Source organism: Callospermophilus lateralis, chromosome 13 (genome assembly GCF_048772815.1).
Source record: "Callospermophilus lateralis isolate mCalLat2 chromosome 13, mCalLat2.hap1, whole genome shotgun sequence".
Taxonomy (NCBI): domain Eukaryota; kingdom Metazoa; phylum Chordata; class Mammalia; order Rodentia; family Sciuridae; genus Callospermophilus; species Callospermophilus lateralis.
Genome location: NC_135317.1, coordinates 100,748,915 through 100,774,181, shown reverse-complemented (window position 1 = coordinate 100,774,181; position 25,267 = coordinate 100,748,915). Strand labels below are relative to the sequence as shown.

Here is a 25,267-nt window from a genome sequence, read left to right as displayed (position 1 = left end):
CTGAGAAACTTTGTTCACATAAATAAGTGGATGGGAAAAGAGCTCTGATTGAGAATGGATGGTAGAGCCATGGTAGAAATATATAGGAGAAGGAGCAAGTGGGGAGCCAGTTTAGTTTTGGATGTATAAGTTTGGGGATTCTACAAATCTGGCTAAGAAGAAGCTTCCACAGTAGTGGGAAACCAAAGGAGAGGGAGTTTTGAGGAGGCCCCCATGGATTACCCATCAACCAGTGTAGAGATGAAGTATGGAGACATTATGGTCAGGTTAGAGGGCCGTGTGGGTCATTTGGACAGAGAAGTTAGACATTCAGAGTGCTCTGGGCTAACATCTTCCTGATTGTTCAAGGAAATATCTGTGCCGCCACATAATGTCCAGGACCCAATGAGATCACAAGCAGGATGCCTCAGTGTGCAAGGGGCCCAGCACCCGTGGGAGAGGCTCACACTTCATGGGGGTTTAATTATAAAGAATTCTCTAGAGAATCCAAGTAACATGTCTTGTAGGAAAAAGCATTTTCCTGAGTGACAGAATGGTCCATGGCTTCAAACAGATTACAACAAATGGGTTAGAGAGCAGGTTACCTCTCTAAATCTTAGTTTCCTCATATAAAAAATGAGGATAATCAGCTGAAGAAGAATGCCTTGCCTATAGTAGGGGCTTAGCTTTCATAGTCATAGTAGAAGTTCAAAATGTTATATGTCTGTAGTGGTCCTTCGTGGTTGTGCCCCCAGCTGCACACCTCCAACCCAGAGATCTTTTAATACTCTGGAAAGATGTTCACTCTTTTATAGAGGGAATAAATATGTTTTTAGAGATCCAACTGCTTGTAGAGGTAGAGCTATTCATAAGAAGTAACAGGAGATTCCTTAGACATGAGAGAAGGGTAGGGCAAGTGATGGTGGGCAGTTTGGGGAGGTGGGAAACTGGGCAAAGGCTGTGAAGGACTTGGATTCAATGGCCTGGAGGAGAGCAGCTAGTCCAGGGGTGATGTGGGTGTGGCAGTTCTCAGGAGGAAGCAATGCAGATAGGAGACAGGGAAGAGGATGACAGCAGTAGCTAACTTAGGTACCTTTCCCCCACTCAGAACTTTTGTAGAGGGGCCCCCAGGTTGAGCCTCAACTGTCTCCTAACAAATGGTTGGACACTGAGATTGTTACATAGATTGTGGTACACAATGTGGGAGAGCAATAGGTGCTAAGAAATAGCGACGGGTTTGACAAGAGGGAAGTCTCTGTTGTCTCTGCCAGATTGCTTCTGTAGGGCACCAATGCAGAAACCACGTGGCTAGGGGGTGAGTCTACCAAAGGTGGAGAAGGGCAGGTGCATCTTTTAAAAAGCCTGGCTGTGAAGTCATCCAGTCCTGGCATGCAAGGGGTTAGAATTAGACAGTGGTGGTGAATTAAAGGAAGTCTTAGATTGAAAGGGACTTGGCATGTTTAGAGCCTGTGGAAGAATGCTGAGGGAGAGGGAATCCTGAGAGGTGGACCCTCTCAGAGGCACTCCAGCAAGCATGGATCCTGAGGATGTTCACAAGTTCATGTACTGATGCGGCCATCACTAGATGGTCGGGCCAAAGAAATGCCAATCTCATCTGCTATCCATTGTTCTCCTTAAAATGCCAAAGCTCAGTGACTCTTCCTTGAGAGAAAGAATATCTGGAGTATGTTAGCTGCAGTACAGCATCTATGTGGGGACCTCTTAGAGGTAGGCTGGGTGACGTGAGCAAGACAGGACTGCTGCTGGGAATTATCTCGCTGGTCGCTATTGTAGATTACTTAATTGTTAGAAGATAATATTCATCAGATTGGATTACTCTGGATGCTTTAGGGTTTGGAAAACAGGAAGTATAAAAATATTGGGCAAAATAATCCTAGCATTTGAACTTCATACCCCAATGACTGGCTCATGTATTTATAAGTATGTGAAGTAAATAATCACTTTTGTATGTGGATATTTGAAAGGTTTCTTTATAAAGCACCTCTTTGAATCTTTAGTGGTCTAGAACAGTGCCTCACAGAAAAATGATACTTAATAAATATTTAACAAGTAGATAAATTATAGAAAATAGCTTCACCAATGCATGCTCTGTAATACCTAAAATTCTGTCATGAGGTTTTGTGTGTGTGTGTGCGGGCGTGTGTGTGTGTGTGTGTGTGTGTGTGTGTGTGTGTGTGTGTGTGTTTGAAGCATTGCCCCCATGCAAAAGCCAGGGAATGATAATATATTAAGTCTCCAGTGCCTCTGTAATAGCACTTTCAGTACTAATTAATCAGATTATTCTTCTCCCATGATCTGAGGTGACTAAGAGCCCTGAGTGCTTTACAGTTCAGGTGGGAGTCAGTGAAAGAGTACACAGGAGACAGAAACAATGCCAGGCTCTGTAAATCTTCATCTTCCATGCATTCTTGTCCTGGTTCAGTCTTTTGTGGAGTATGGCCTTCCATGCAGTAAACCAGAGGCTATAAACCCAAGGCTTAGGGATGCACCGTTCCTGGTCTGATTCTGTTAAAGGTCTGCTCCTTTTTCTAGCTCCTTTGACATTCTTCTTTTTTATCTTTTCCATTTCCTTCTCCCTTTGTGTTTGTATTCACCTATGCTGCTTTCTTTCCTTGCCCTACCCCAGAATGCTCCTCCTTCAGGTCCCAAGGCGCACAGGTCCCTTCACTGTTTGGGAAGTGCATGTTCAACAGTAACTGGAAGTAATTATGTAGACCCCTGCAGGCCAGCCCTCGTTTATGGGCATATAACATTTGGCCCTAAAAATTTTACAGAATCATTTTAAAGTCATTTCAACCAGTGTCCTTTTCTCAGATGGCCCAACTGAGGTGGTTTTTTTTTTTTTCTTCTTTTAATAGAAGTGACTTTGGGACTCAATCTTCTCACTAGCCACTAGCGGTTTTGTGTTAAAGCTGGGAACACCAGTCACAGCTTGGAAATCTACCATCCCCTTGAAAGTTTGGCCATCTGCTGCTAAGATCTCACCCTTTACTCAGCAACTTCTCTTTCCTTTTTCCCTCTGCACCACTTTCTAGACCACACAACAACTCTGCCTTACTGCTTTAGCTTGTCCCTCATAATCAAAGCTGAAAGATCTTCTAGGACAGCGCGTTTGTATTTCCCCTGCCAGTCCATTATGGAACAGCTGTGCCACATGTGGCCACCAGTTGCTAGATCCAGGGAGCTCCATTCATTCTGTGTTCCATGTGCAATCTGATGTTATTGGCCTGCATTAAGTTCAAGTCTCAGCACACACATTCAGGCATGCAAGAAATGTAACTTTATTCTTCTATCATCCAACTTAATTTCTATTTTGAGCCCCCATGTTGCTGAGTAGCAGACATTTACTCCAAGTCAATTGAGCCTACCAGTGGTGATGGCTTCTACATGCCAAGACCACAGGGAAAATGGCACATTTTATATTTAGTCCTCAGGTGGTTGCTGGTCAGCTGAGATGATTCCTTGATTCCTCGCCTTCAGAGAATCTCTGGCAGGTCTGTGTCGCCTTTCTGCTTGGTCTCACATCAGCCATTCTTTAGAACTAGGCTACTTATTCAGGAATCCAACACTACCATAAGTCCAAATCCCTCTGCTGTTTGGGGTTCTTATTCTATTGGCCTGCAAATATTCTGTATTGGGAACAGAATAAGAACCTCTTTGGGGTGAAGACCAAGGAACCAGTATCTATTTGAAAATAGAGAGTGGCATATATTTCTATTTCCTGTTTCAATGTAACAGGTGAGAGCAGAGAGCATAGTGCAGGGGTTCCATTAGAGGAGGGAGTCCCATCCCTACTGCATCCCCCTATTCCACCACCACATTGTACCCTTTACCTGTGGTTTCATTTTATCCTCCAAGACAAAAGAAAGACAAAAAAGAACTGTGGTTTGGAGTATAAGAAATGATAATTATATTCTATCTAAATAACCACATGAGAAGGAAAATTATTGGTGCTGTAGAACAAGGATATCCTGTGTAAATTAACCTCCTATTAAGATCTATGAAGAATTACCCTAGCAGACCCGGTCCCATAAGATTGTGTTTCATTCCACAGTCACTTGGTTCAGGCTGTGAGGGATGATTTGAGTGATGTCTGAAGGGAGGGAACTTGTCTATTTTCAGGCCTGACCAAGGCCTGCCTGTCTTCTGAGTGCCCATGAGTCTAGCATCAGAGCAACCTGGAAGCAAGGTGAGCAGCTTAGGGGCAAATCGAGCTTTTGTGAGGCGTTTTCCCACCTTCCCTGGAACGACTGCCCTCCTCTTGAGAGATCTGTCCTGCCTGCAGCCAGGCCAGCCTCCATTCTCCTGATGAAGGAAGCTGGTTAGGTAGGAGCCCCGGGGATGGAGCAAATGAGCACCTCCTACCTGGCTGCATCATGGAATTATAATCATGTCAACGAATGTCTAATATATATTTTATGTTGCTTTGCTCTAGGAAATAAGCCTAATGCTCATTTATTAACATTACTATTTTAATCTTCTCAATAGCCCTTTGAGATAGGAACTCTTGTTATTACTATTGAATAGATCAAGAAATAGCTCCAAGAGCTTTTAAGAATGTCGGCAAAGGTAAGAATCAATACATTTCCACTGAATGTTTACAGCCAAAGAAGGGACTCTGATCACTTCAGAAACCATCTGTGGAAGAGCCTCCACACACTGATGTAAAGGTCGGCTGGTCACTACTGAGGCTGGCCTTGCAGCTGGTGGAAAGCATAGGCTGCAAGTGTCGGCATTGAGGTGGTCTGTGTGAATGCTGATATCAAATGGTACTTGCCAGAGGCATGTTCTACTGTTGTTCCATCACCCCCAAGCCCCAGTATTGCTTCTGGGAAAGGATTATACTTTTCCCTGAGAGGGCAGAAATGCACAGCCCCTTAGACCCTCCCTGTGGACCCAGATGGTGGGAGGACAGGAAGAGGTTTGCTTCTGGGAATTTCATTTTTATTTATTATTTATTATTAAGTCTTGTTCCTTCTTTATTATTATTATTATTTAAATAATTAAGAAAAGAAGTTCTTTCAATCCTCTTTTTAGATTTTGAGCAATAAGTCTTTATGCTTCACTCAGCTTTTGGCATGGATACGTGTGTGTGTGTGTATGTGTGTGTGTGTGTGTGTGTGTGTGTGTGTGTGTGATTTTTGTTAAAACATGAAAGAACTTTTCTAAATTAAATCATCACTTTTCTCTTGCCCACATGGATATAAGTGTGTGTGTGTGTATGTGTGTGTGTGAATTTGTGAGGGAGAGGAAGAGGGAGAGAGAGGGGGGAATGATTTAAATACACTCTCCTAATAATTCAACAAGGGTGGTTTGTTTTGCGGAGGAGGATAAGAGGTGAATGAGCACTGTGTGGGACCCCTTCTCTCAGGAGAGGAGATGGGAACATAAAGGTGGGAAGGGGTTAGGATTCATGGGCAGCCAATTGGGGTCACTAGAAAATCTTCAGCAGACCTGAGGGTAGAATTGTGACATTTCCTTCCCAGCTTTCTACTTCTATCTGCTGCTAAGGGACGGGAGTTTTGGAACACAGACCATAAGGCTGAGAGGGCCAATGGTCCATGATAACAGACTTCTTCACGTGGTATTTATGATGGTCTCACAAAGTCCTGCATGTTAGCTCTTGGCATGAGAATAGGGAAAAATTTAACAAGTCAATGTAGCCCCTCTTGTTTTAGCTGAGGAGACCTAGAGAAAACTGAAGCATAGGACCAAGGCCATTAAGCTTGTCAGGGCAAGACCACACTCCCAGTACCTTTATCTCTAGTCTGGTGACTCATGACTGTGTACACTAACAGGTAGAAAGGCTACAAGAGGCCCAGAACCTTGGACATTTTTCTTAAAATGTACTGATGTGCACAGCACTTATCCCTAAATTAGAGCAATATTTTGTTCTATATTTCACACATTTCTAAATTTTGTGCATTATTCTGCATAACACATACAGCTATAAGCTCATTATTAAATGTGCCACACTGATGACTTTTTAGCAGAAACCATATAGCTCTGAAATAAAAATTATAGCTGATGCAAGTATGTGTTTAAATGCTTGTTTTTAGTTGAAATTTATGTCCTGACTGCTTAACTCCATATTCTCCTGTTTAGGGAAGGGACATCAAGGGTGCATGGAAGGGAACCTGGCCTGCTCTCCTGGGTGTAAAGGGACCTGCAGGAGTATCCAGGGCTTGCCTTGTCAGGCTCTTGCTCCACTTGTATACATGCTGGCTATTGAAAGCTGTCTCTAAACCCCCTCTGCAAAATATCCTTAGACTGGGAAATATCTCACTTGGAGTTTAGGCAGAAACTTCTGCCATTAGCAGGAAGCCCATCAGTGTAATGGCCACCCCTATATTTCCCCTGACTGTCCCTAAAGCCATACTCTGGGGCATTCTTCCACTGTGGGTTCTGATGCTTTTTCTATTCCTTGTTTCAGGAACCTCCTATCTATTCATCTATAATTACTTTCTCCACAAAAGGACAGGCTGGTCCAGGAATAGCATGAGGGAATGTTTGAGGTTTTCTCTGAGATAAGACACATGTGAAAAAAAATAATTATCGATGGGAGTTTTTTCATCTTTTATAGTGTTTCCTGAGTGATGCTCGAAGAAATCTGTATTCCAGAGAAATCAAAGTGTATTCTACCCAAACAGGTTGTATGTTCAAATAAGTCTGGTAAGCACAGTGTTAAAACAAAATCACTGAAGTACTTTTCAGAGCTTTTAATACAAATTTTCATAGAAGTTGTAAGTTTTCAGGAGAAATACGGCTCACTGCATTTTTCTTGAATGCATTTCATCAACAATGCTGCTGTTTTCAGAAAGTATCACCCAAGACCAGAATTTATGAACCCAATTTGTGAAAATTGGGGGTAGACTTTTGAAGTATTACTTCTGGGAAAAAAAGGTTTTTTATTGTTGTTGATGTTGTTTATTTTATTTTTTTATCCAAAGCTTACTTAGAAATGGTGGGAACGGGGGAGAGAAGGAGGGGAGGAGGTATGAATGTGGGAGGGAAGGATCATGATGAGGCAGAAGGGTGGGGAGGAAGCATTGGAAAGGCAACTGGGAGAAAACAGACGTCAGTCCCCTCAGGTGACTCACATGGGTGTGAAGGTCATTTGTGCAGTTCAGTACTGAATATGTCATGGTACATAAACTTGAGTGATGGGCATCCCTGCAATTGGGTATGGAGACATGCAGGGCAGGCATCTTGGAAAGTAAGAGTTCAGCATTTCACTAGGTTTATTCAAATACTGGATACTGTGGATGTTCCAGAAATAGGCCTGTTTTCTGGTTACTTTGATCTCATGATACAATAATGATGGTGCATAAACTAAAAGAAATGTCCAGAGAATAACCATGAAGAAGGAAAGACAAAGGGGGAAAGGATAACATTGGAGAATCTAATTTTAATTGCAACTGGTAGACTTGATAAAAACAGAAGGTGATTGACATCTGGTTCTGGGTTTAGATGGGTAGATACTATCTCAGGATATGTTGCACATAGCTTGGTCACTGTCACGTGTCTGAGAACACCAGGAAAGACTAAAACTTGAATTTAGAAACTGCCCTTTGCAGCAACATGGTTACCTGAAAGGCAGATAAGTCACTCATTTGATAGAACCCAATGGCCCCCACGGGATAACCTGTGATTACATTCTGCCTGTGAAACTGTGTCTGTCATTGCCTACTAAGCATTGCACAGAGCTCAGCAACAGGGCATAGTTCTTGGTATAGAACATGGCAAATGGAAGCCTGGGCTGTCCTTTTGGAGGGCCTACTCTTCTTAGGAGATTATTGATGTAGGGAGTACTTGGTGATAAGGAAAGAAGCCAGCACAGAGATGAGGTTCAATCTGATCCTGACCCGGTGGAGGGCTGAAGAAAACCAGTCAAGTCCAATGGCTCAACTCTGGGGAGAAGAGGGAAACAGGGATTAGAGTTTTAACAACCAGACAGAAGTTTGGACACTCAGAGAGCTTTTGCCTTTTCTCTGTAAGGTGACAGTGACACATTGTATCATTCATCTAAGCCCCTCTAAATGTGATACCTCTTCTCAAAAACACCTCCCTTGGTGTCCTCATGGAGGTCTTTGGAGAGTGAGTTTTGGCCATGTGCCTGCAGTGCCCAACATTCTGAATGTTCCATGGTAGTAAGACTCAGCTTTTGTCTCTCTGGCTGTTAGGTCCTTGAGAATAGTGGTGATGAAATCAGAAGCAGCATAGGCAACTGTCGTTCACTAACCTCTAGAATGTGCCAAATGCTTAAAAAAAATCCAAACAATAGTGTGATCATCCCCATTCTACAAACAACAAAGCTGGTTCTCAGAGGCCAGTTAGATGTCCTCAAAGCAGGTATGGAGAGGGCCAGTATCAGACATTAATTTCCCGGGCTCCAAAATCCATGAGCTTTTGCCTGCACATGGCTCTCTACCTGGAAAATTAAAAACAAATACTGATGCATGAATTATATTCCCAGATATTTAGATTTAATTTCTTGGGAGTAGCATTTGAACCTCTGTATTTTTTTTTGTTCCAGTCTATTTTATTTTTCTTCTCCATTTTTATTGGTGCATTATAGTTGTGTATATAATGTAATTTGTTGTTACATATTTGTACATACATAATAAAATGGTATAATTTGGCTAACATCAACTCCCTAGCACTTCTCCTCCACATCCCTGCCTCCCATCCTTGCTCCTTTTCTTCTACTTTTCTCCCTTTGATTTTAAGGAGATCTATCCCCACTTTTCTTTTCCTTTTTCCTCTCTAGCTATGATAGAAAACATATGACCCGTGACCTTTTCAGTTTGACTTATTTCACTTAAAATGATGGTCTCAATTTTCCTGCAAATACCATAATTTCATTTTTCTCTATGGCTAAATAAAACTCCACTGTGTATATACACTACATTTTCTCTATCCATTCATCCATTGATGGACACCTAGGATGATTCCATAGTTTGGCTATTGTATATTGTGCTGCTATAAACATGGGGATACATGTATCACTGCAGTAAGATGACTTTAATTCTTCAGGATAAATACCAAGGAGTGGTATATCCTGGTCATATGGTGGTTCTGTGCATAGTCTTTTGGGAGCCTCCATACTAATTTCCATAGTGGTTGTACTAATTTACAGTCCCATCAACAGTGTAAAAGTGTTTCTTTTTCTCCACAATCTCTCCAGCATTTATTATTATTTGTATTTTTGTTGATTGCCATTCTGACTGCCATGAGATGAAATCTCAGTGTCATTTTGATATATACATTTGAACCTAATATCTGCAGTTAATGCTAATGATGAACATTTTTTCAAGTTTTTTAGCCATTTGTATTTCTTCTTTTGAGAAATATCTGTTTAATTCTTTTGCCCATTTATTAATTGGGTTATTTGATTTTTGGTGTAAAGGTTTTGAACTTTTTATATGTCCAGAGGTGATTTTAATGTGCTGCCTGGCCTGGGAATCCTGGCCTTTCTTCTTGCTGTTTGGTTCATTCTGATATCCCTAGTATCTAGGACTACACTCACCTAGATGGGAGATAAAGAAATGTGTATTGATTAGTTCTGAGGATATTCATGACAAGAGGGAAGCACAACACTTGGATACCACTGGAAGTTATTTATTAAATATCTCCCTGGAGACTGAACTGGGAGATTTGATCAGAAGACATGATCAAAGACTGGAGGGAGGACTGATGTTCATTCTCTGCTGAGAGATGCTTTTCAAACCTTCCTTTGCAGGTGGTGTTGTCCTCAATCCTGCCTACTATGGCATGCCTGGCCACACCAACATCATGATCCATGAAGTGGGGCATGTTCTGGGACTCTACCATGTTTTCAAAGGGGTCAGTGAAAGAGAATCCTGCGATGACCCCTGCAGGGAGACGGTGCCGTCCATGGAAACCGGAGACCTCTGTGCCGACACTGCCCCCACTCCCAAGAGCAAGCTATGCCAGGACCCTGAGCCTGCCAATGACACTTGTGGCTTCAGCCACTTCCCAGGGGCTCCATTCAGCAACTACATGAGCTACACAGGTACCCCAACAGACTTGGTGCCTTTGTTTTTCATTAAGATAACCTGAGGGCTTCTGGGGGGTGGCAGGGTGGAGGAGTAGGGACCAGAGAGATTACCAAGAAGTTAGAGAGTTGAAATGTTAGAAAACTGAAGTGTACTTATTATGGGATGTTCATTTTTCTTCCATGTCCTTGAAGAATCTTGTTGAAATACTGAGATACTAAGGGGTCTTGTTGAATGGATTCTTTTCCACTAGAGAGCAAAAGAAAAGCACACTTCTTTCTTGGACAGTAAAAATGAAACAAAGCCAAAAGCCCTCTTGAGATCTCTTCAACTTCTAGAACTTGGTGATTCTTGTTCTTGTTCATGTTTTGGGGCTTTTACTCCAAAGAAGAGTCCAATAAGGATGGATGAAAGATGTTTCCGGGTCAAGTTGGCTCTTTGTACTACTTTTACAGTTGGCCAACAAGGCAATTTAGTTCATTTAAGCTCAGGATTCCTTTTGTTTTGTTCTTAAAAAAAAAAAAATCAGATTCTCTTCTCAAACCCTGGCTAAACACTGACTTTCAGCATGCCTCCAATACACTGCCCAGAATGTTGCATTTCATTTTTAAGATGGTATCTTCTTCATCCTAGGAAAACTGTATTGTATGGTTTTTTTTTTTTTTTTTTTCAATTTAGCTCCTTGATTTTCCTTCTTTCCTGTCTCTCACATCTTCCTTGTTTCTGGCAAAAAGTAACACTAATGTATGAAATAGACTGTAATGGACTGAAAATTTGTCCCCCAAAATTCAGAACTAATTTGATTTGATGACCTATTTTATGATGAAAGAAGATAATTTTTTTTGAGTTCCAGGTTCTTATTTCTAGAACTATGCATAAAAGGATCATCAGACCCTCATCATGGCTTTGAAGGGAAGAGTGTTGCACCAGTTCTTCCTGTGACCCACCAAGATGTTTCTATCCAAGTTGCATTTTGGTGAATAATTCAGGTGTATTGAATTTATAAGCACTGACACCTCTGCCTTCCCTTGTTGCAAAGACATAGTGGCCTTTGCCAAGGCAAGAGACTGGATGATGTGGAGCAGAGATAAGAGCTCCATATAAAGCTCTCCATCTTTGAGATGGGCAGGGGAAACACTGAAGAAGCCAGAGGGTGTGTAACTGGTATTTTAAATGGAAAGGTTCCTGAAACTGAGAGAACTTCCTTTGTAACTCTGTGAGAAATGTACCTAGTAGGAAGAATTTGTTGGTTCCAAAAGTAAGACTGGGCCACCACTCCCATCCCTGCTGCTCCCTTGACACTTTAGTTTTCTTTTCCTCCAGCGTCTCCCCTGAGAATTCATTAACCTTGGCCAATATCACCGAGCAATAAAGCAGGGGTCTATAATTTTACATGCTCCCCAGGCTCAGGCCCTCTGCTGAAACACTGCCATCTTGTGGTTTGCTGAGTAAATAATCTTTGCTCAGAGCAAGTCTATGCTCCAGGGTGCCAATCTCACCTGGGCCAGCCCAACATTAGTTGACGGCCTTACTTGCAGACAAGGAGGCTCTTTCTCTTTGCAGGTTGAAACCTCTATTTTTTTCTTTTTTTCCCCACAGATGATGACTGCACTGACAGCTTCACCCCTAACCAAGTGGCCCGCATGCACTGCTATTTGGACCTTGTTTATCAGCAGTGGAGTGAAAGCAGAAATCCCACCCCCATTCCCATCCCACCCATGGTCATTGGGCAGACCCACAAATCCCTCACTATCCACTGGCTGCCTCCCATTAGTGGAGTTGTATATGACAGGTGAGAGGGGTGCTCACCAGAGGTGAGCTGCAGCATTTTCTTTGCAGTGGTTTGTAGGAGAGGAAGAATGTAAAGCAAGGGGAATCCCCACACGGGACTATGTATGTAGGATTCTCCACTTGGGGCTGCCTCTTCCAGCCTGCTGCATTCTGGCTGCTTAGTAGAGCACCTGTTCTTCTAGCACTTGCTCCTCATGATGGGGCCTGAAGAGGCCAGCCAATGTGATCAGGATAAATGGGAGGAAATGAGAGGACATTTGCCCCCTGCCTCCATGGTAGGACAATGCATCAGTGGCTTGCTACTTTCACAGTGGTGTCTGGGGAGAGAGGAATGCATGCTTCCACTGGGCAGGTAGATGGGTGAGTAAAAATGTACAACATGCCACAGGGCATTGCATCAGGGCTCAACTGACATATGTGGCATCTCTTCTACCATCTCTGCCTCCTGCTGCCCTGTGCCTTCCTCCCACCCCCAGAACTACTAGCTTATGGAACTCTTATTACCTGTGTCTTCCTATCAGCCTCACTCATCTAGCAATGACTAAGAGTAAGAGAGGAACTTTTTTGTTTGTTTGTTTCTTGACCTGCTGCAATAGACACCTACTACATGCTTATTGAAGAAAAACATGAGACCTAAAACTAGATTATATTTTTTCTTTTGTGTACTGGCATAAATGAATGTCAGGGTAATTATTTTTTAAAAAGCCAAAAAACAAAGCATAGAAAATGAATGACATCTGCGTGGGGGATGGGAGAGGCATTGTGTAGCTATTTTCTTGTACTTGTCCTATGTAGTCCTTGTGGTAGGCTCAACTCCTACTTAAAAAATATAGGCTTAGAGAATACACACAACCAGTCTGAGATCCTACAACTACAGAGAGGTCAACTGGGGGAATCCACTGAAAATTCAGAAACGAGGGACACGAAATAGATGATCTCTCTGAATCCTTGTGCCATACTTCCCCACGGGGTGTCAGGGCCCAGCTACAGAGCTGACTGTCCCTGGAGCTTTACTGCAAGCCTGGGAAAGAGAAAAGGGAGAGATGAAGAAAGGACAGAGCTGCTGAGGACTTTTTCAGTGTTACTCTCAGCCTCCTGGGATCTTGGACCTTTTCCCTGATACCTTGATCCACACTCAGTGCATGACATCATTGAGATCTCACAACCCTACCAAACCGTCTGCATTGCCATCAGAAGCCAGGCTTCCCAGAGCTGCTTTGGGTGATTCAGCTCACATCTATGCGATGTGTCTAAGAATCATCCTTCTGCAAGTGTGACCTTGTGCAGCCTCGGTTGGACTGGCTGAACAGTAAGTCCTCTGTGGGTACGCGCAAACCGGAGTTTTACATCAGTTTATGTAACACATGTAAACAATTTAATCTTTCAATTCTTTCTCTGGTACAAGTGTTACGATAAAGCAGACATCAGAGCTGGCGTGCTGAGAGCCTGTTGGCAGAAAGGACTGCAATTTGCTTCCTTTCCTCAGCTAGGTGGGCTAGCTTTGAGGCCTCCCAACACGCGTGTTGGGGGGACTCACGTCACATGCCCGGTGATTTGTGTCATTCCTGGAGTTATGTTTACTCTACCCCAGTAGGTATTTGGAATCCTTATGTCAGAAAGGAGCCCCAGCTACGCACTAGGAGCAGCTCCGGAAGGGCCAAGTGCATCAGGGACATGTGGTTTGGAGTCGCATCTGCGTTAGGAGTGAGCTCTACTTGGAGTCAGCGGGGGCCTCAGCTACACCTCTTAGTTGCCAAAGCACTAGACACTAGACGGTGTTTGGGAACTTGCTCTTGCTTGAAAGAATTAAGGAACTTGTGACCTTGAGCAATTTACTTAGCCTCCCTGAGCGTGAATTGTCTCCCTTGTAAACAGAGGGTTGTTACAGGGATTAGAAATAATTTATGGAAAGTACATGTGGCACACAGCCAGGTATGGGAGCCATTTGATATATGGGAGCTGCTGTCATAACTATGCCCTTTGTTTAACAACACTGTTTCTCTAGCACATTGTAAGATGTTTAATATGACATTAATATATGCTATTAACATGCTACCTATTGAGTGTTCCTGATTCAGCGCCTGCATTTCGGATATGTTGTTCAAAATTGGGCTTCTAAAAGCAGTCCAAGTACCAAAGACAAGCCTTATCAAGTGATTTCCCTTTGCTGTTTAGTTATTATTTCCACTTATTCTGCTTACCTCAAATATGGTGCTTGTATTTAATCATTAACCAATAATTATTTCATAGACATCTATAAGACAAGCACTTCCCCAAACTACTGAGCTGGTCCCTATGCTGACTGCTGGGGATGGAAAGAGAATAAGCCAGGACTTGCTTAGCGGCAAAGGAAAGAAGTTAAATGGAAATTCTCAGCACCACGGAGCAGACTCCTAGGAGAGGAACAGTGGGTGCCGTGGGTGCACAGAGGGAGAGCTGGCCGTTTAGAGGAAACAGCCTGTGTACTCCTGCAAAGGCTACATTAGAATGGCCCCTGAAGAATAGGAGTTTGCCAGACAGAGATGCTCGGAAAGGCCATGCAGCATTCGGAGTGGGGGACAGCGTGTTTCATGGAGCTATGTCTTTGTGGAATAATGATATGTTCTTTGGGATGGAAATATACCATTCCTTCCTTTCTAATGAAGGAACTGCAGCAGGGGAGGCTGGAGCTGACTTGTGCTATACCTTGGGTTGTGGGGAGGGGTTCAGATATGTCCACATAGGCAGTGGAGACATGAGGGACATTATATTTCACAGACTTTTATTTTATATATGTAATTAAAATAGGGAGTCTGAAACAATATTTACACTGAAAATTACTGTCTGTTTTAGTGGGGAAAATTCAAGGAGTCTTTAATAATTTATCAACAGTCAGTATAGAAAGAAATTTTATGTCAATTCAGATTGTAATTGTTTTGTGTTTAGTGTTCCCAAGACAGAAGCTACCCACTTACATTCTCAGGCCTCCTTTATGACTTAAATTTTTCTCCTTCATGGCCTTCAGATTTTGATGTCACTATGAATTTTGCAATTTTGATGTCTGTATAAGGAGGAAGTTGAGTTGACAAACACTTGTGCTTCCATTGCCCTCTAGGGCCTCCCACAGTAAGAGGCCCTTCCCCTGGGTCTTCTCAGTTTTCTTGTCCCAGCTCAGCAGAATGGATGTCCACCTTCACTGCTTCCTCTCCCCAGGGCCCCAGGCAGCATGTGTGGTGCCTGCACAGAAGATGGGATGTTCCGTCAGTACGTGCACAGGGCTTCCTCTCGGCGAGTGTGTGATTCCTCTGGCTACTGGACCCCAGAGGAGGCTGTGGGTAAAGTACCATGGCTTTTCAACTTGAGCCTTAGTGGCCATTGACAATGGGGGTGAAGGTAAAGGAAGGGCGGAGCAGTGGCATGGTAAGGAACAGGCAGTGAGTGAGAGAGAGAGAGAGAGAGAGAGGGGTAAAGGGGTGTGTGTGTGTGTGTGTGTGTGTGTGTGTGTGTGTGTGTCTGTCTGTCTGTCTTGCTGGGTGTCTCCAGGGCCTTAGAAAGACTGCCTGGTGTATCTGTGTGCCAAATGTCTTATAAGCACACAACACTGAGGCCCAATGGCTATGATAAAGCAGAGATTAGCATACAGCACACAGGGACAGAGAATTCTGCTGAACTAGGGGTGACTTCAGGTGGGACAGGGCCAATGGTGTTCCGCATGCCTATTGTCTCTGGAACAGCCTTGTCACATGGCAGTGTAAGCTGATCTCTTCCCCCTCTGTATCAGGAGACTGACGGGGGCATGGCAAGTTGCTGGGAACTAACACTCTGGCCCTGTGCATCAGGGTGGAGGTGGGGTGGACTAGGTGTTTCACACTGATCTTTCTCATCTATGCTGTTTTACGAGTCCATTAATCACTGGTACTTGTTGTGCTTTGGATATGAGCTAAGCTCTACAAGAGAGATGTTTTTCGTTATCTCTCTTCCTGTCCCTCCTCCATCTTCTCAAAAAGTCACATACGCACTCACATAGGCACATCAGGGCTCCAAAGACAAATTTCAGCATGGATCGTTTTCTAGTTCCAGACCAGAAAATGCTGTTGACATGACTTTTAGCACCTCCTGATGGATGGCTTGATGTCTTCTGACATCTGCAGCAGCTTTCCTAATAGTTATCTTTTGTCTTTGCTCCCCCCACTTATAATTCTTAAGACCCAAAAAAGTCTCCAGTAAGATGTGTTAGACATGGCTTATTTAAATTAATTTGCAGTCTTGACTGTGACAAGAAATAAAGGACAGTGACCTAAGAGTATCTGCATGAGGTCATCTTGGGCTTCCAGTTACCCAAGAGACAGAGCCTCAAGGAGAAAGCTGGAGGGAAGTGCCCGCAGGATGGATTGTATGGCTTTTCTCAGATGAGAGATTTCCTTGGAGGATGGAGAGCCAACGTAGGATTGCTGCAGTAGACTCGTTTAGAGTCTGGCATTTCATAGAAGTTCCCTTTCTGTGGCAAACTGATCTACTTTGGGACTTTTATATCTGTTGGACTCATTAACTCAGAATTTTTTTCATTTCAGTTTTTGGAAGCGTTCTGAATTTATCTGGCATAGGTGAAAAAATTTGAAGTTCTGGGTCCTAATTCTTATATCTTCAGGCAAACCAGGTCAATTTTGAGAGCCTTTATTTCACCTTTCATATGAAATTATAATAAAGAGCTTCTGACAGTCAGTGCCACCCCTGGGTTAGCTTTCAAGGCCTTTTCTTTACTGGCATTTGAGATAAGCACTGGAAACTTAAGATGAGAAAAAACTGATCTTCCTTTACTTTGAAAGAGTGAAGGACCTGGTCATAATTAAAATACAGGAAGTAAAAGTAATTGAACCCTCAACAGAGCAAGCACAGACATTTAATGCAGGCACAAGATGTATTTCATGGCACTTACTTAACTCTTCTTGATCACCATTTAATTTCTAAACGCTGTAGGGAATAGAGAATTGAATCAAGTGCATGCCTTCCTTAATTATCATGTTCTTGGTCAAAACTTCTCTGGCTTCATAATCTAAAATAGCTCCCACCCCCACCTCATAATTCTCTATTCCTTTATATTCCTTCATTTTTCTTCAAAGATGCCATTACTACTTGAAGTTACACTTTATTTCCTTCCATTTAATAATTGTTACATCTATCACCTGTTTTCAGATGGGTGAAGCTTAGACTATTATCACTCTTGTTCACCACTCTTGTCTCCAGCACCTAGATTGGCACCAGGTGTAATGCAAAACATGGTTTTTAATGAACCAATCAATCAACTCACAATGTTGGCAAACAAACAAACAAACAAAAAAAAACAGTAAGGACCATCTTACATACATACATGTTTCAACTTATTCTGCTGGGCTTTTGGCCATTCTTTATTTTCCAAATTCTGAAGGACTAAATAATGCTACTTTTGCAAATGTAATTACTTCATTTCTATGAAATATTGTATAGATATTTTACACTCCCCTAATAGGGCAGAAGTTAAATATTAGTGCGTATTTTGTAAACAAGCAAATCAAAGCTTAAAACACTGTGTCTACTATGGCTGCCTAGCTAAGGTAAGGGCACAGTGCCCGCTGGAGCCTAACCTGGCTGATCTCTAATCCAACACATTCTCTTCAATTCCCTTCACATGATATGAAACAAAACCCATTCTTACGGATTATTTCCAGAGCTGACCTTATTGCATTTTATTTTTCACCATTACGTTTTTTCTTGGTTACCAAGTTCCACCTTTCCCCACAGTCCTCTCTCTGTGTTTGCATTTCCCACCTGCTCACATGCACCTGACCTCACAGGAGAATTCAAACATGGTTTTAGAGTCTGGCCAGCAGTCGAGAAGATGAGGTGCCACAGTGGGGTCTTAGGGAATGGGAGAAGTCTTATGAAGTACACTACAGAGAGGATAGTGACAAACTGAAGTTAACCTTGGGCTTCAGAAGCACTAATTTTACCATACATTATTAATGAACTCAGTATGCAATTCTCCTCTGCCCAAGAATTTCTGGAGAACATGACTTGACATCTCTGCATCAGTCTTAGGGTTCCACCTGGGATCTGATTGTCCCATTCCCAGTACCTGCTGAATCCCTTAAAGGACACCAGGTGGAGGTGACAGTGACAAGAACAATATTCCTTTTACTGTTACGCTTTGCACTTACTAGTCCTTAAGTCACAACCTGCTATGCTGGCCAACTTCCCTAGGAATTCTAAGCTCTCTCCTCCTTCTTTCCTCATTCTGACAGCTGTTACGGGCTACTCATTCATTTTCGGATTTAAATTTTTATTTTATTATTATTATTATTTGGGGGTTCTGGGTCATTTTCAGATTTTGGTAGCAGTTCCTGATGTGCCTTTCTGCTCCCCTGCCTCAGGGCCTCCTGATGTCGATCAGCCCTGTGAGCCGAGCTTGCAGGCCTGGAGTCCTGAGCTCCACCTGTACCATATGAACATGACGGTGCCCTGCCCTGCAGAAGGCTGTAGCCTGGAGCTGCTCTTCCAACACCCAGTGCAAGCCGACACCCTCACCCTCTGGGTCACTTACCTCTCCATGGACTCTTCCCAGGCACTCTTTGATACAGAGATCTTGCTGGAACACCAGGAGTCTGTGCATCTGGGTCCCTTAGACACTTTCTGTGATACCCCACTCACCATCAAATTGCACATGGCTGGGAAGGTCTCAGGGGTGAAAGTCTACACCTTTGATGAACGGATGGAGATTGACGCGGCCCTCCTGACTTCCCAGCCCCACAGCCCCTTATGCTCTGGCTGCAGGCCTGTGAGGTACCAGGTTCTCCGGGAGCCACCCTTTGCCAGCGGCTTGCCCATGGTGGTGACACACCCTCGCAGGAAGTTTACAGACACGTGAGTTGGGTTGCAAGGTCTTCCAAATCATGGGGCTTCCTGAACCTTGGGAGTCAATTTGATTACCACTTTTTAATTTTTTTTTTTTTTGATTTCCACTTTTAAATCTTCTGATATGCATTTAGCTGGAGAAATGTTGAGAATCTCAGGGAGGATTTTATTCTCAAGTGGCATGTCTGAGATGAAAAATATTTCCCAGAAAGGGACAAGCAGATGTTCTGATTGCTGAGGCCATCATTATGATTAAGGGGAAAGGAGGTTAGTATATGAGGTCTTTGAGCTGGACTGAATGTACTGGCCAACAGTAAGTTCATCAGAATTAGATTCTTCGGTCCCATGACAATTTGCTTTCTGATTCTTGCTGTAACTTTCTAACAATCTGACATGACTTCTGTAAAATTCACAAGTTACAGTCCACTCTGCTATAGCTCAGGCTACAGGCCCTGCAGGCACCAAAGTCTGCCCCATGACTCACTCACAACGTGTGTTTCATTCTTTCCCCCTTTTCTCATCTCTCCCTCTCTCTTCTTATTTTCCTCTCTTCCAAGTCTCCTTTCTCTTATTTCTGTTCTTTCTTCCTATGCTTAGTGAGTTCTGCTGTGTTCCTGGCACAGTCTGCTCAGTGCTGGGGACACAGACTCAGATAAGGGGATTACCTACAAAGAATTCAACATCCGTACTTGGAGACGGGTATCTCCAAAGACAAATTTCCTTCACCTCATAATTCCTTAGAGACTGCCCTGAGGGCAGAACAAGGGTAAAATAAAGTTTTGTCAGAGGTGCTATATCAGTTTTTGCCATGGTAGAAATCATGACAAAACATAGTGACTTAGAACAGTTAGCATTACTTCTTATGATGCTATGGATGGGCTGGGTGTTCTAGTCTGGATGGACTTGGCTGGAGCCAGATGGCCTGGGTTGACCTCGTGCACACATTGGAAGCCTCAGCAGAGACAGCTGGCATGCTGGGAAGATGAGGGCCTCTTTCTGCCTGGTCTCTCAAGTCCCAGACTGGGCTGCTTCTCATGGTGGTGGAAAGGTTCCCAGCAGCAGGGAGGGCAAGCCCCAAGTGGCCTGCATGTCTCAAATCTCTGCTTTATGTTGCTCAAAACAATGTTCCACTAGCCCAAGTGAGCCATACAGACAACTCCAGCTTCAAGAGCTGGCAAAATAGACTCTCAAGAGGGGCACCCTGCATGGGATGGCCTTTGGCACACTACCGCAGCTATAAAATCTAAAGAAAATGTTCATCTTAAGCTCCAATACATTTTTCGACCCATATTTGCTCTTTTAATTAGAGCTCAAAGAAGGTAAAATGATGAAAAACCTAATGCAAATGGGAGAACATATAGACATATCACAGGTATATGTACAAATAAAAATATCACTTTTGAACTTCTCTAACAAGGCAGTTCACATGGTGTTACATGCATATGCACATAGTGTTTAAGGCTAGTGACATCCCATTTTATCGATAGAAAACTGAGGCTGAACTTCAGTTTGGTTTGCAAGCTGGTGAATGGCAGACTCAGGATTTAAATTTGATTTCCCAACTGAATTGCATTTCCACCCTGTTTCCTCAGTTAGGACACTGCCTTTTACAAACTCAGAGCACTGAAGGTCTGCTGCTAAGTTTTCCCCCAAGAACAGTAAACACAAGTCTGTGTTTCCATCCATCCTTTTCTCGGCCACATAACAGTGTCCAACTTTTATTCATGGTTGAACAAGAAGTCCCACAGAAAACCCCTATAAAGGGAAACCATCAGCATTGATTAGAATATAAAATAAAATTGATTTTGCTTTAAAAATATCCAGCACTCTCATGAGAAGCTTGCTCCCCCCACCCAAAAGGAGAGCTGATTTGAAAATTTAAAAGTCTTTAACATTTGAGTGTCTTTTCTATTAAAATTCCTAAAAACCAGTACAGAGATTTTTAAAGGTATATTTTTTTAAATCCCAAGACATTTCCTGTTTGCTGTTGCTACATCAGGTGAGGGTAGGAAATCTTTGTGGTTGAGTTGAAGAGTCTGTTAAAGAAAAGAGGGTCTGAGATGGGGATGTAGCTCAGTTAGTAGAGTGCTTGCCTCATGTGCACAAGGGCCTGGGTTCAATCCCAAGCACCACAAAAGAAGCAAAGAGGGTCTTGGATTTATGGCTGCCATGAATGGCAGCCTTAGCAGTCCCATGAAATCCTGTATTCCTAGGTAGTCTCCTCCTGCCTTGACTTTAGTGGTAGATTTCCAATCAGGGAAAGCACTGGGCAAAATTAAGATGAAGGCAGAATTTGTCTTTGGAACTAGAAGCTCCCTTCCAGAACTTTCCTCCTTCTAAGTGCCCTGCCTCTCACTTTCTCCACCTGATATGTGTACTTAGGCTTTAGATAGTCTGAGAAACTCCCTCCATCTCTCATCTCAACTGCTGCAGCCACGTTCCTGGTATTGCAGATAGACATTAATTTAATGCATTTCTAACCATGAATTTTTGCCTCCTCAAAATGGTGATGGGAGGTGTTCTTACCTTCTTCTCTGAGATAGTTGCTCTTACCCCTAAGGGTAAGTCTCCTTAAACAAGAATTCCTTTGAGAGCTAAGAGAACTATAATCCACAGACCCAAGAATGGCCTCAACTGAGCCCATATTCCCCAGTTTTCCTCTCCAGACTGATTACTTTGAAGATACAGAACACTGGTTTCCAATGGTTGTTTTGTTTTGACTTGGTTAAAACACTCTTCACATACCCTTCTTCTAGATTATCTGGGACATTTACCTTTTGTGTTAATTCAGCAGACACTTATTGTACATCTACTATATGAATATTAAGGGAATATAGAAATAAATATGGATTCAAACATGCTGCTTTATACAATTTTCCCCTGATCTTTGCTTCAGATAATTGTGGTATGTTTAATACTTATGTTCTCCATAACATTTCACTTACATTCTTGAAAACCATATGCAAAAAGCCTATTTTTAGGAGGTCATGGTCACCAACCCATTGGTTTCCACAGGGAGGTTATACCTGGGCAGATGTATCAGTACCAAGTTCAAGCTGAGGCTGGATCAGAATTGGGAGAAGCTTCACCTCCTCTGTACCACATCCACGGTGCTCCTTACTGTGGAGATGGGAAGGTGGCAGGGTAAGTATTACGTGTGTGGGAGTATGTGAGTGAGGTCATAAAAGGTTTAGCCTCCAGTTTGAGCTTGGCTTGTTTAGAAATGTAGAGACAAGGCCCTGGGTGGTTCTAGTGTTAAGATTACAAAATCTGGGACCTGGGATGAGCTTGAGAAGCCACTGACACCTCTTCACTTTTATCTAGAGCTCATCCCAGAGCATTGGGATATTGGAGTTGATTCTCCAGGGCTCCCCTTAAAGCCTCAGTGAATAACTGTGGCACTTATTCAGGGGAGGAATTTATGCAGAAAGCTCCATGTCAAATGATGATGAAAGGGGATATATTTTGGACCAATGGCCCACCCTTACTAATAACCCTATACTAATAAGTTGTATGATTTTGATTTTACCAAATGGCTTTGAGCAAAATGAGTTGCTCATTGGATCCCTGAAAGAACTAATTAAAATGTAATTTCCAGCCTTTCTGTAAACATCACCAACATAAAGATGGAATACACCTCTATGGTTTCTTAACATACCATGTTCCTTTCTTGTTGTCCTTCAATATCAACATAGGGAACTAATTCATTCTGTTTTCCAATTTTAGCACTGAAAAATCTTCAGTCCCAGGAAAACCAGGGCAGTTTGTCACTCTACATCAAAGTATCCTTAATGCACATGTAGCCTGATTTGTTAGACATGTAAAACTTCTGGGAGGAGGAGGCTGGAAGGCCAGTTACTATGATTTGTCTTAGAGTCTGCATTCTATTAAGGTAGCCTATTTCTAATTTCCCAAACCAGGTGAATGGCCCTAATGGGAATCAATTCTGAGATCCCATCTCATCATTTAGCAATCACTGAACATTGTTTATCTTCTCAGTCTTCTAAGATCCTTAAGCTGTATGTAAGTTTACTCCTTTGCATACAAGTATAAACACTAAACATTCCCAGACCTCTTTCAGACATGGAAGTAAATGAGGTCACTTCATTACACAAACTTGCTAGTGCACTGCCTCTCCCACCTCAGCCTGCTATCGCATCTCCCCTGCTCAAATCCAGTTTCTCCCTGGGGATGCTTCCTATGCACACAGAATGAGACCAACTGTTGCTATTGGTTTCCATGTTCTGGCTGTCTCATTTCAGGCCTGAAGCCCATAAGTTAAGGTGTCTGGGTGGCTGTGTTCTGACTGCTGCATTGGCAGAGCCCTCCTTGAACAAAACATTCTGCCTTAAGTAATAGGCTTGTGAAGGCCAATCTCTTATGTAGCCACCTTGAGGCCCCAGGGTGTCACATTTGCTAGGTGTTGTGGGGCAGAACAGTGTGCAGGATCTTCTTCCTAACTTTATGTATTCACATTTGCTCCTGTGTCTTGAATTAGCTTCAACTGAGGCAGCACTTTTTGACTACTGGGTTGTATAAGTTCTTTGTCAAAATATACTTTTCACCCTATGCATGTACCCTCTCTCTGTGCGGAGGAAGGACTGCTGTGACACCCAGCAAGAAGATGATCACTGAATCCTAGCTCTGCCTCAGCTGGAAACAACCATTACATGTAAATCAGACAGGAACCAGACAAACCATCCCACCCACCTGGTACCACTTGTCAACAAGACTGTCAAAACAGGCACAGCAAGCCCCTTGGAATTTAGAGCAGCCCCTCAGAAGATGATCCCTTGGTGTGTGTTTCCAGCACAGGAGCTGCCAGCCATATGTGGCTCCTGAGGCTGTGAAATGTGGCAAATACAACTAAGAAACTGAATATTCGATTTTATCTAACTTTAAGTAATGTAGTTTAAAAACTGGAACTCAATTCAGTTATTAGAAAACCTTTAATTTAAAGACTTGGAATAACTTGGGTGGGTGAATCTACTCTTTCAATTATATATTTTATGAGTTCTACATAAAGATCAAGTATTTAAATTGAAAAAAGAATGTAACATACCTCAATAATTTTATACTGATTACATATTGAAATGATAACATTTAGATATGTTGAGGTGGCTGTAATATTACTAAAAGTAATTAACCTACTTCTTTTTACTCTTCATGGCTACTAGACAATTAAAAATTATCTGTGACTTTCATTATATTTCTTTCTTTTTTTTTAAAGAGAGAGAGACAGAGAGAGAGAGAGAGAATTTTTTAATATTTAGTTTTTAGTTTTCGGCAGACACATCTTTGTTTGTATGTGGTGCTGAGGATCGAACCCGGGCTGCACGCACGCCAGGCGAGCACGCCACTGCTTGAGCCACATCCCCAGCCCGACTTTTATTATATTTCTATTGGGCAGCACTGAACAAGATGATACACAATATGCATAGATTATCTTCAAAACAGAAATATAAAAGTACTGCCCTTCAAGATTGTGTTCTAGATGCCATGTAGAGAAACATTGATGTGGGTCAATCTTCTCTCTATAGATGAGCCGACTAAGGTGCAAAGATTTCGGAGACTTCTCCGGGATCACTCATCCGATAAGGTCCCTAGTGTAGCCTCTTTTCATTGAACTCCATTGCCTTATGTAGAAAAAGAGTGTTTTCTTAAGTTATTTTTTATTTTTATCCTTTCTTCCCTTAAAAGCTTACCATTTAAAACATGGTTATTACACTATTGCATCCATTGTACACTTCAATTTCATTTTAAAGCATTCTCATAGGTAATTATTTAATTGTTCATCCATCCCATGAGATACATTTTAAATAATGGTTGGAGCTATTAATGATGTCCTGTGTCTGAAAGTCTTTACATATTACAAAATTTATTTTGATGGGTTAAAATACGTATTCACTTTTGGACATGATGAAATCAAGGAGAAAAATGGCACCATTTAGAACAGTCAAATTTTAGTTCTTTCATAAGCGCTCAAACCACACATGTCTTGTCATCAGACATGCTTCATGTTTCCTGCACTCTAAACTATTTTACCCATCTCAATCCCGGTGAGTTGTATTAGCGGGGAGGTCCAAAATGACGTTGTTCTTCTCTCAGCCTTGTTTCTCCCTTGAAATATATGGTAGTTTCCACCAGGTGGTAGTAGGGAGTTAGAACAGAGTTTGAATCTTTAACAGATGTCCTGGACTGAGATATAGCTGCAATGGGGCCACCACCTAAGTCTCTGGGTAGTAAACAGACCTGAGATTTGAGTTCTGCAAAACTGCGACTTTTGCAACTACATCTAGATAGAGAAAACCAATGAGATTAAAATATAAAGAAATGTCAGATAAAAATGAATAGAAAAAATCCACATGGGATTTTTTTGAACCCCTCCCCTTTTCTTAATGGTCAAATGATTTTTTAAGTTAAATTTATTTTTAACTGATACATAAAGAATAAAATGTACATACTAACGGGGTACCCTGTAATGCTTTGATACATGTACACATTGTGTAGTGTTTAAGTCAGGTTAAGCATACTTTTATCATTTCCTTATGGTGAAAATATTCAAAATCCTTTCTTCTTGCTTTTTGAAT

The 25,267-nt window shown here is 42.4% G+C and overlaps 1 protein-coding gene across 1 annotated transcript in view; it reads left to right on the top strand.

Annotated features, from left to right (window-relative positions):
* The window catches only part of Pappa2 (pappalysin 2), a 236,353-nt gene that overhangs the window by 91,231 nt on the left and 119,855 nt on the right, over nt 1-25,267 (top strand). The window contains exons 4-8 of the mRNA XM_076831977.2: nt 9,743-10,036; nt 11,619-11,811; nt 15,003-15,124; nt 18,197-18,686; nt 21,693-21,821. Of these exons, the coding sequence (XP_076688092.2) occupies nt 9,743-10,036; nt 11,619-11,811; nt 15,003-15,124; nt 18,197-18,686; nt 21,693-21,821 (1,228 nt within the window). The remainder of the gene's footprint in view (nt 1-9,742; nt 10,037-11,618; nt 11,812-15,002; nt 15,125-18,196; nt 18,687-21,692; nt 21,822-25,267) is intronic.